The sequence below is a fragment of the Apus apus genome, chromosome 7, assembly GCF_020740795.1.
Source record: "Apus apus isolate bApuApu2 chromosome 7, bApuApu2.pri.cur, whole genome shotgun sequence".
NCBI classification, from domain to species: Eukaryota; Metazoa; Chordata; class Aves; order Apodiformes; family Apodidae; genus Apus; species Apus apus.
This window is the reverse complement of record NC_067288.1, coordinates 14378909-14390974: the sequence shown is the minus strand read 5'-3', so window position 1 is coordinate 14390974 and position 12066 is coordinate 14378909. Positions and strand designations below refer to the sequence as shown.

The following is a 12066-nucleotide window of genomic DNA, read 5'->3' as shown; positions in this document are numbered from 1 at the left end:
ACAAGGTCATTAGATGATACACACAGCACTACACTTGTTCCAGATTCTGGGTATGATACATATGGAGCAAGAACAAATGCAGTGTGCTTTCCTCAGATAAGAAGTCCTCTTGCACCTTCCAGGAAACTGAGGGGAAAAAAGCAGATTTGAAAGCTGAATACATCCTAATTTTGCAACAATATGTAAGTGTACTCTAAATAGTTTTGGACTACAGAACTCTGATGTTGGCAAGTAATAAGTAATGGAGAGTGAAAAAAAAGTTACTATCCAGTTTCAGGCATAAGTCATGCCTCCTTCATTTAGATTTCACGTCCCCAAGGAATATATGAGTACTTATCTATTTATCTATTTAGCCACAACAAACTTTAAATCTATTCTTGACAGACAATACAGCCAAGATCAAAACAGATTAAAAAAAAAAGTACTCACAAGTTCAAAGTTGGGATTTTGCTCCTTAGAAAACCAACATATAATTTTAATAAGGTAGTATATAAAGGTAACACAATTTTATAGCTAAAACAATGCTTGAGAACTTCTACTTTGTCTGACTTCAGAAAAACTTGCTTTTATGTATTTTCCATAGGCCCTAGAATTTGTGACAAAAAGCACAACATGAATCCAGATTTCCAGGCACCAGCCAAACATTTTAAGCACAGCAACACTGTTTTCCTTGGATGTGTTAAGATGACGTCTGTGAGATAAAGCACTAAAAATGTAGTCCTACAGCCTTTTACTTCTGAAAGAAAAGTCCTTGCTTTCCCCTTCACACAACTAGATTTATTTTCCCAAGCTTTTCTTAAAAATCTCAGAAATACTAGTAACTCACAGACTGACATAACCATCTCCAATATTGGCCAATAACAGATTATTGCCTGTAATTGTGTATTACAGAATGCATTTCCAGTACTCTGTACTGAATGCCAACAGGTGATTCAGCAGCTGCCCAACTAACTCTGTTTACACATTTAAGCACTTACTGTAATACTTAACTACAGTATTTTTATTTCCTGCTTTTTGGTTACAAATCAAAGTGTAATAGAAAAAAAGTAGATTGTAAAATAAAATTAAGCCTTCCATGAGGTTGCAACAGTGATTTACAAGCATATATCCCCTATATAAAATCACACATTTAATTTTTATCAGTAATTTTAGCATGAGTTCCTGAAAATAAACTATGCATTATGGAGTTGCTTCAGTGATAACCAAGTTAATGCTTCCAGACGAATGTTTAGTCAGTTGAAATTTGATCTTCACATGATACATGAAGAGCCTTCTTAAGAATAAGATGTGAAGCACCTAATTATCAGGAGTAAGTTACAACAGGCTAATGACCCTCACTCCTAACTCCTTAAATACCATCACTCTTAGCATGCCTCAGAAGAAAACCACCTGTATTCTGCTGAAGTCAGGCAACTTCCTCTCTGCAGTTCTTGATTTACTAGCAGTATGAGGAAGAAACCACCTTCCTCTTAATTCTTTGGTTACACATCACATCTAGAAGCCTTTGGCAAGTTTCTCTATTAAAAGATTAGACATGTTAAAGACAGATTACTACCATTCTCTTAAGATATTCAGTTTTGGGTAGCTAGAGCACTGAACTCCAAGAGTGCTTCAGAATATAATTAGTTTTGTAATTACTCTTTCCTTATATAGTTATATAAAAAATGATACAGGTTATACATGGTTCTCAAAAACCTTCTACTGACAGTTGCTCTCTACTAAGATGTAAAAAGTCACATCCAAAACAAAATTGTGAACTCTCCATCTCAAAACTTATTTTACACTTCCTTTTCTCCCTCCAAAGGACGTTAAATATATTTTAAAAATATGCAGAATACATTTTATTGCACTTAATATGTGATAGTACTAATAATCATAATACATTACTGGGTTGTCTGTGACAAGTACTAGAGCAGAACTTCCCTTCCTTTCGTTAAGAAACAATGGTAAGAACCACCTCTGACTGTATTGCAAAGTGTTGGGTCTCCCTACTCATTCTGGTTCAACTGAAAACTGTATAATTACTTCAGCACATGAGAAATTAAATTTGAATGCAATTTGAGCTTCTGGTGTTGGAATTCAGTCAAAAGACTCCTCTATCCATCTCTGTATTCAGCCTTACAAGGAAGCACTGCATGCCGCAACAATTTATTCATACACACACATCCTGTAGACACCTTCAATACTTACCTTTAAGGCATCCAACTAGTGCTATCAAATCTCATAGAGCAGACAGAATATTTTTAAATACAACTGCATAAACACTTTACAAAGGATACATTAGCCTTCTTAGAAATACTAGGTTTTAGATATTTTTGCTACCAACAGTATAAAACCCTCTTATTTCTGCTGCCGTATGATTAACAAGTGGGTTGTGTTTTCTTGTTTTGTGTTTTTAACCTCAGTGTTGCTCAGCAGAGGCAGCTGCAAGTATCCTCAGGCAATTCTGTTCATACATTCCTATACAGGAATTCATACCTGCACTTTACAGTTCCAATCATGCTAAAGCAGACAACTCATAATTGGAAACTATGTAGATTATAAAATATGTAGCATAGATGTTGTACTTTAAATAAGTACAGATAAATTACGTAGACATTTATAAGTTTGGTGTGCAACCATTTTTGCTAACCATAAACAAAACTGAAATAATTGGAGGGAAAAAAACCAGCAACTATTTAAGCAAATATTCTTAAGCCAAAACTGAAGAGCAGTAGTGCCGAGAGCAAAGTTATTGGCACTAGGAAGTGACAAAAAGATTTGTCAGTGTACTCGAAATGAAACGGCAAGATTCAGAAGCAATGGATAGATTTCCACTAGGTGGTGCCCTGAGCGCATGCAGCTGTTCGTATTTATTGCTCCGATTTCCATGTTTAGAAACCAAGTTGAAAGCCAGTTCAATAACACATCTTGCTAATGCAGCAGAATCTAGGGAACTACTAATTGAAACCATCTTAACACTTTCACCACTTTGTCTAAGTTCATTCAGTCTCCAAAACCACAGTATTATTCCTTAACACATCAGAAGTAGTCAACTACTAGGCACAAATCCCTCTATAACCACGTTTCTACAGCCTCAGTTCCAAGCAAACTCAGACTATTCACTATAGTCATATTCGCACTTATGTAGAAGAAAACAAGGCTGTAAGCATGCAGGGTGCCAACTGTGGCTCAAACTCCTTGCCTTTTCTGACATTTTACTTACTCTCCACTCCTGCATCACCCGTCCCAATCTTCTGCCCTCACAGCTCCAATCCAGCCAATTTCTCAGTCCACAGTTATCTACAGTTTTGTTCAGAACCAGTTCTCATGCCTAGCCAATCTGCTAGGCTTCCCTATCATTGATATTTACTAAGGTCCTCAGCATAACTAAAAGCATTAGCTTTAAAAGTCATACTACCCATCAATTACCTAATAGATAGTCTCTTTTAATAACTTTTCATTGAATACTGGTAAGTATGCCTCCAGAAACATATTCCAAAAGCATGTGTACCACTGTAATTAGACAGTAAACAGCTGGCTACCCAAATCAATGAACATTTTTTTTATTTCACTTGAAAGATTACAACGTATCTAAACATTTTTAAAGCATTGCTGGAATATCCCCATCTTCCTAATCATCATTTCTTCATGTTTTTTTCCCCTAAAGAAATTGCTAAAGGTAAATAAAATGCAACACTACACATTAGAGTGACAGCTCATAACTCCTTGTAACTATTATAAGTAATCTATGCTTTTTATATACTGAAATGCATTAAACAGACATAATGAACTATTTCTATAATGTTTCATTTAAGTTATGATTTCTTTTCAGTAACAGTAAATCTCATGTCCATCTTCCAAGTCAAGACAAGTATTTCCAGAGCTTAGGTGGAAGATGTGTAAAACAAGTTTATTTTGGCTGTAAGGGGTCCTGTAAGCAGCTGCAGTGTGCTGTAGTTCTAAACAGTTGTACTTCATACACCTGAAATGCCCGGGGCTTCAGGCAAGTATGTGGATACCACTTACTTAAAACTGTATGAGCACATTCACATCAACACTGCTAGTGCATAGTTGATTCAGCAAGTGCAGACTGCTGTATCTGCTTCCCTCCCTCTCAGGAGATACTGAGCACTTTTTAAGTGGCTTAGAGAAAGCAGCTTCGGTCTCACAGCAACAGTCAGTTGAATTCTTGCACATTATATTACCTAAAACACATAATACACACAAACACAGTACTGGATACAGCTGCTAAAAGTTATTTTTCTGCTGTATCTGCACATAAATCCACTCCTTTAATATGTCCTATAGTTCCAAACTCTGGGACAATACCTTTCTGTTTTTGCAAACAGCAAATTTAAGAGTGCTAGGAAAAAAAAAAGGTACACAGAAGAAACATTAACATGGAAGAGATTGACTTAAATGAGAAGCTAGGTAAAGGCATTATGAATCAATTCTCAATTTGAGTGTTTGGAGTTACACAGTCTGTGATGGTTAGATTCTTAACATTAGGAGCTACCTAAGGTTTTGTGTGTGGTTTTTTATTAGTATTTTTTTGTTGTAGTGGGTTTTTAGTTGGAGTTTGTGTTGTTACTGGGTTTTTTGCTTGGTGCATTTTGTTGTGTTGTTTTGTGGTTTGTTTTTTTTTTGTTGTTGTTGGTTTTGTTTTTTTAAACTGCTAACATATCTATCCAGGGTTATGAATCTCATGTATGAGTAAAAACAGACCAAAATATTACTTAATCCAATTTGTGTAATTTTAGAAATGCAAATCACCATGAACAAGCGTTTACAAGAACAGCACAGAGACCATGTCATGATGAGGAAAAATAAAACACAAGTGAGTGAAAAAGATGAGATGATGTGCTGCCAGGGTCCTTACCCATTGCTGCTGCTGCTGCTGGAGCTCCCTGATGGTATTCTCAGCTTGCTCCAGTTTAGTAATGGCCTCATCACTCTGCTGTTTGATGGTGGCCAGCTCCCGTTTTATGAGGTAGTTTTCCTCAGCCTCCTGGGCCCTTGTCACTTGTCCCTTAGGACATAATTCATTTTTTTAAGCAATTGAGGACAAATCCTAGAAAGACTGCCTTTGTGATGCTTAGCTGCTTATTTCATCAGATTGGTTTTACATACAGCATAGACTACAATTGGTAGAAATTTTAGGACAAGGTAGCACTAAACAGCTGCTTTAGTACTTTATTACAGAGTTCAGCATCTGTTTAAGCAAGTACAATTGTGTACTTGCATTCAATAAAATGTCCTTTCATGCAATATTACTCAGCTGTACATGCACAGATTTAAGTTTGCAATATTCAATTTCAGTGTTAATACAGTGTCACAGGTTCCATTTGTCACAGGAATTTGTACAAAAAAAATACATGAGGTTAGGAAAAATATTATAACGTGCAGGTATTTGGTTTATGTATTTTTAGTAAACAAAACTCAAAAAGTTTCTAGCAAGAGATTAGCTCTATATTTATTCCAAATCAGCAAGGCAGGGATAGAGTACAGCATGCAAATATGCATGCATTAAAGCAGTTTGGGGTTGAGAGTAGGAGAGTCAAAAGACTATACCTGTATCAATCTATCTGCCAAGGAAGCACTTTCCTACAAAGGAAAAATTCAGATAGGAATAAGGAAAAAGAAATATCAAACAACAAAGGGGTGATAACAGTGACAAAAAAGACAAGAGCTGAGAGAAAGAAAATGCCCAAATTCTACCTGTTTTCTATACAAACTACTTTTGCAAAATTAATAACTCTTCATCTAAATTAAGGCAACTCAGCCTGAAAGCCCCAGGAAGCAGCCTCTTCTGCAGTAGCTTTAGCACAGTTCATCTTTGATACAAGAAGGTCTCAAAGCCAGATTTCCATAACACTTAAAATTTACCTCCAGGAGACCAGGTATTTTTATCCAAAGGGCTTGCTTCCCTAATGAGCACAAGTTACTGATGCATTGTCAAATGCCACATAGCAGATGGATACAAGGTGTGGTCTATGGTCTGTCCACAATATGAAAGAAAGGCATAATTTGAGCACAAAGGAACTCCAATAAGCATTCATGCAGAACTAAAGCTTCCAAAACAAGGAAACCGGAAGGTTAAATGGTGCAAAAACTGACAGACAAGTAGAAACTTTCAACTATGACAGCTAATATTTTGTATACTGAACTCTTTGTAGTAAGTCAGTTGAGCAGTGCAAAGATTCTCTCCTTGCCACAGTTTTGCAGGTAAGAAATTTTTGTTTAGGCACACTGACAAGCACCACATTTCCCACCCCTCTCCAAGCTGCACATTTGATTTCTACTCTATCACCTTTGAAAGCACTCAATTTTTGTAGAGTCTACAGAGAACACATCTATTTGCAGACCATTTTTGTCCTTGTAACTTTCATTAAAATTAGAGTTCAAACTGGTTGATAGGAGCTATTACTCAGAGGTTAGGATGTTTGTCATTAAGGTACACTAAGCAAATCACAACTAAATCATAGAGGTTAGGATTATGAAAAAGTATTTTTAATACGTTTCCAACAGAAGAATTGAATGTGTTTGTTCACACTTTTATGATCTGCTTTTCAGATGGTGTGATGATAATGATCTTCAGACGTTCTTATGAATAATATTTTTTCTCATTTTGAAATGTTCTAATTCCAGTCAGAATGACATACTCTGAAAGTGAATTATAAAATTTTAAGCACAGAATTTGCAAAAGCACTAGCATCTTCCAGTTCATCGTGGATTTGCTAATTAAAATTATTCCAAATGTCTGCAAGTGTAAAACAGGGATATTTACTATTATAAATTTGCCAAAAGAGTATTGAAGTGATTCACTACAGCTTTTCATCCCTTTTAAAAAGTCAACTCTTTTTCAGTTAGTTTTGACGGCACTTCAATATAAGAAACAAAGATGTTTATAAAATTGTATTTTTGGTTACAACTTTCACAATACATAAGCATTATGTGCATTTTTCCAGAATTTGGAAATCAATTAGAATTTGACAGATTGATTGCTTCTCCAAGAAACTGTAATGGATTTAACATCTAAAAGATGACATTTTCAGTTATATCACTCTAACTTGCATCTTTACCATATTCTTCCCTGTGAAACATGAACTGTTTGCAACTCACAAGAGCATTCCATTCATTTTTTGAAAAGTAGTTGCTATTCATGGTTAAGATGTACAGGAATGTTCCCATTCTAGAGCAGACAGGCTCAAGACAATCTGTCATAGGAATTATGATACCAGAATATAGGAGAAGCTGCTAGAGAACAATGCTTGCATGTTGGCAATGTACTGACAACAGTCACCATGAATACTGCTGAAGTTATATCCAATTACACAGAAGCCTAACAAGACTATTCCAGACTAAATCTGTGAGAAAGAAGTCTTAAAAGATATCCTCCCCTCCATATTCCCAAAATTGCTACAGAAATTCAAAACTGTGTAAAACATGTTAACAATAGCAGACTTCCTGTACTGAATGTGAATGCTGCAACACCCCCCCCTCTACAGCTGCATTTGCTAGGGATGGAAAAATCTCCCTCATCTCCATCTCTCTGGTCATTGCTAGGTCTGTCATTCTGCTCCTACGTAAGAATACCCAGCAACTTCAATTTCTCAAAACTGAAGGTTCTCTCACAATAACCTCTTTTCCACCCAAGCAGTCCACCAGTCATGTAGTCTTCTGGACTTTGAACAGATGCTTCTAATTCAGAAAGAAAACAGTACAACAAAAGTTGGGTATGTCAAAATGTTTGATTTCATACTCACTAAGAGCCAGACATAACATTCTTAAACACTTACAAGCACTGACCCTAACTGATCTGTTACTGCCATGCTTTTTCTCTAAGCCCTGTTAGCAAACACCATAGATGAGAAGGAAGAACAGCAAGCTACAATTCCCAGATTCCCATTTCATACAAAAAAACTGCCATCAATTTAAGTGTAAATTAATACAGATTAAACCTTATCACCAACATACTTACTTTTTCTAATGTTTCAATGCGCTGTTTTAGGAGTCTATTTTCAGTTCGTAACCTCTGGAAGGTAAACAGTTGAGAATTGTATTTCTCAAGTTACAAATTGGAAGTTTGACAAAAGCCAAACAAGCCAAGAACATTGTTATCTCATAACATCTACGAAAATCAATGTAAATATACAAAAAAAATTAGTGACTTTTTTAACATCCTTTTATATGAGGTACTAACTCAAAAGATGAGCTTTAACAGCTTGATACAGCAAAGGTGAGAAGTCTTGTGTTAGACAGAAGCATCTGTGTTCCATTAGATGAAAGCAGTATGTCTGCAGGTGAACCACAAGGTTTAACCACACAGACTTAACAGCCTCCTCTTCATAAACAGAGCTGGTCACAGTCTTCCTGGTAGGAGACATGAAAGACCTGCACTAGGACAGGGTAATGGGATAGCTACAGAGATTCCTTCATCTTCCTCCCAATAATTTGTTAAATTATATGATAATATTTAACTGATAAGGTTATACTGAGAACTATCTACTTCACATGCCCTAGAAGTGAGAAAGAATTGTACTTAATTGCATGTTTTGCCAGTGCACATCCTATAAATTTTAGCCACCAGCATTCAGACAGAACTGTATCCCTAAGAACTGGGCTATGGATAGCAGTTCAGTCTTGCTTTATTCTGCCAGGCTAAAAGGCAGACTCGATGTGCTTGCTTTTCTGTCTTCCTAAAAAACCAGAACTTCTTAGCAGAAGAGAGCAAGTTACAAATGGCTTATAGCAGGTCCCAAAGCAGGGCCTAGAAATAGACAAGGTTGAGAGTTGCTGGGGTTGGTTGCAGTATTGGGTTTTTTTGTTTGTTTTGGTTGGTGGTTTTGGTTTGGATTTTTTTTGGAGGGTGGGGATACGGACCAAGGAAGGATTTGAAGAAAGATATTAGAATCTAAAGTTATGGTTGTCTTCCAAGTAATTTTATTCTGCTGAGAGGTGGCATCTGAGTCCTGCAAATCTGATTTGAGATGGCATTACAGCAGGTCTTAATGCTGCTAACTGCCTCTCTGACTGTTACAACAACAAACTGCCTGAAAAACCTTGGTACATCTTTGCAGCTGGTGCCACTGACTTTTTCTGAAGAACTAATGCCTTGGAAACTGATATTGAAAGGCAAAATGACTGGGAGGACAGGAAGAAGAAAGGCTGTACCTCACTCCCTCTGCTAAGCTTCGTATACTACACTTGCCCATCATTTCTCCCACTGACTTTTCTCATGGAGGTAGCTAAAAATGTGACAAAGAAACAAATCCAGATCAAACACTATGCTGTGAAAAAAAAAGTGAAAAAGTAAAAAAGCAGCAAAAGCCCATTTCTTTAACAGAAGAAAAAAGATACATTGATTGTATATGCAGGAAGTAGGTCAGTTAGTAAAGGGAAACAAACTGCACTTGCAGGGTGGGGTTTTTCCACATTACGTATCAATTGCAGAAGCTCCAAAAGAAAAAAAGACAGAAGACACTCAGTCTTGGGTCGAATGCATAAGAAAAGATCAAGACCTCAAAATCAGTGATAAACCACTCAAGTGCATTCTGATAAACTCTATCTTAACGTGTTTGAAAAACCTCCTGTGTGGGACACCTACATCTAAACCAGTGTACTTGGCACCCTCTGGTAAATGAAGCCATCCGTAATCAAGCTTTAGTCAGCAGAAAACAATGAAAACCGAGTACAGCAAGTCTTCAGAGATCATTTTTTTTCAGATGTTAAAAATCTCAATTTCACCAAGTGTCCTTTATGAACAGACATCCCAAATACAAATGCTGAAATAATCTGGAGATCACAATTACATGTCCTGCTACATACACAGATCAAATATGTAACGCCACATCTAGGAATTAAGCTGGTCCATAAATTAATTTGTTGAGGCTCTCTTACTTTAATTTCAACTTGTTCTTCCATTTCTTTTGTCTTTATTGTAGTGTATTCCTTTTCTAACCTAAAAATTTGAAATAGTAAATTATTATTAGAAAAACTGCAGGTAACTTCTTGGTGTAATATCTAACAAACCAGAATAGAACCGAGATACAGAATACAGATATTTCCTCTGTTTAAATGGCCACTTGAAATGCACACCTGTAAATATTTAGACTGGACATTAAAACTACACTTAAAACACAAGGACTTCTGTAGATACTAACAGACTCTGAATCAGCACTCTGGAGCACAGGTGCTTGCTTGTATACAATTACAGTGGCAATGATTTGGAGCTACTCTGTAATAACCACTCAATGTAATTATAAAATAATCAATTCAATAGATTCAGCCAAAAGAAAACAGCTTGGAAAGCTTGGAAGACAGAAAGCCACAATGAGATTTGAGACAATGATCTTAAACATATCAAGTAATTTTGGCCCCTCTCTAGCAAACTACAAAATTGTCCCAATTGAAAAAGGTGACAACAAGGAGAAACAAGCTGAGATGTAAAAAGCTTCTATGTAAGGTAACACAGGAAGTTTAGACTCAGAATGGCAAGATTTTAAACAACATAAACTTATACTGGCTTTCAGATAGTGTTTTTCCTGAAAGCTTTGTTGCTAGTTCTGTTTTAGAGAAGACTGCTCACTCTACAGCCTTGATCATAGGCTGCTGAAAGAAGGATTGCCAAATTCAGCTTGAAAGACCTTAGCACAATCTGCAGTGCAAGAGTAGTGAGTGTACAATATATTACACCCAACTGGAGAACTGCCAAACTTAACCCTGGAAAAGGACAATATGTGCAGCTTGGCTTATCAAAACATAATTTACCAAAGACAGAAGAGAAGACATACAACTAACCTTAAAAAAATGGTATTATGTTCAATTGGATTTCAAATACCAAATTAAAGTTATTTTACCATTACCAGTAGTATTTCAAAGTTTTATTAATTTATATTTTTAAACAGCACTAATCTTTACCATACATGTACTCCTTAGCACTATGAATATTCTACCAGTATTCTTATAACTAAAGTCTTAAGAATTTAGGTCAGATCATAAAGTTTAGCCTCCTTTCCCTACTTCACCCTCAAAAACCAAACAATTCCCTTGCCAAAACCACACCCCACACACAGACTGCTTTTTCAATTCAGATCATGTTTACAGATCCTGTAATTCACCATAGTTTGCAGCCTTCTTCAAAAGCTTTTTAGGTGATTTTTACAAATGAGATACAGCTTTATTGTATTTAAGAAAAATGGCAAATACTGTTTTAGAAGAATTTTCTTGCAGACGGAACTTAAGGTTTAACCATTTATAGAATAAAACACCAAAAAACTTAAAGACAGCAAATTCAGAGTTAAATACTGATTAACTAGTTTTAAAGATAAACAATAGCTCGTAGAAAGAGTATAATCTATTTTCTCAAAATGTTATACCTACTTTTTCATCTTTTTTGCATTGTATTTGACTTGGTAAGATGCTTGGATTAATTTGTCCGGACCACTGTCAAACTGATGTGGAATGACCTTTTGAAAGTGCTAAAAGCAATCAGAACACAAGATTACATATAATTAATAGCTGTAAGGGGATACACACACAATACACATTTCAAATCTCTTACCATTATTATAACCTGGATTTACCTGTAACATTCCTTCCATGTCAAGTTGCAGTAATTCTGCTTGGTTCATCTGAAGAACTGCTAAACCTACTCGAAATACTATCTCTAAACCCTGCAAACAGAAGTTAAGAAATATCCAACAGTTATTCTTGGCATTGTCAAAAGGACAGAATGATCATACCACTTACTAATGTTTAGAATCTCACCCAGTTTCTAAAGAAAAAAAAAAGGGCTACTGAAAAATCTCTCAAGAAATTGGTATGGGGTTTCTTATTTTGTTCCAAAGAGAAGTAGTCTGGTTATTTGCTCTGATACCAGGACCACCCTCACCCCTCAGAGAGGCTAGTGCTGAGGTAAAAACTGAGTGACATATGTTTGCTATGTCAGATGTATCAGAAGTTTTAAATATATCTAGTACAAAAAAATGCCTGGGTATTTCTCAAAAAAGCCATTTTAGTTTCAGTTGTGGTACGATGCTGTTAAGCTATTTAAACAGATACAAGTGATGTCTCATATGTATG

General features: G+C 36.0%; 1 protein-coding gene across 8 annotated transcripts in view; it reads right to left on the bottom strand.

Annotated features, from left to right (window-relative positions):
- The window catches only part of EVI5 (ecotropic viral integration site 5), a 79968-nt gene that overhangs the window by 45399 nt on the left and 22503 nt on the right, over positions 1 to 12066 (bottom strand). For 3 of the 8 annotated variants that reach the window (XM_051625332.1, XM_051625327.1, XM_051625331.1), the window contains 7 exons: positions 11568 to 11657; positions 11365 to 11462; positions 9883 to 9943; positions 7964 to 8017; positions 5554 to 5586; positions 4862 to 5011; positions 25 to 126 (listed from right to left, as the gene is read on the bottom strand). In XM_051625332.1, coding sequence (XP_051481292.1) covers positions 25 to 126; positions 4862 to 5011; positions 5554 to 5586; positions 7964 to 8017; positions 9883 to 9943; positions 11365 to 11462; positions 11568 to 11657 — 588 coding nt within the window. The remainder of the gene's footprint in view (positions 1 to 24; positions 127 to 4861; positions 5012 to 5553; positions 5587 to 7963; positions 8018 to 9882; positions 9944 to 11364; positions 11463 to 11567; positions 11658 to 12066) is intronic. The other 5 variants (XM_051625333.1, XM_051625329.1, XM_051625334.1 and 2 more) reach the window with 4 other exon arrangements.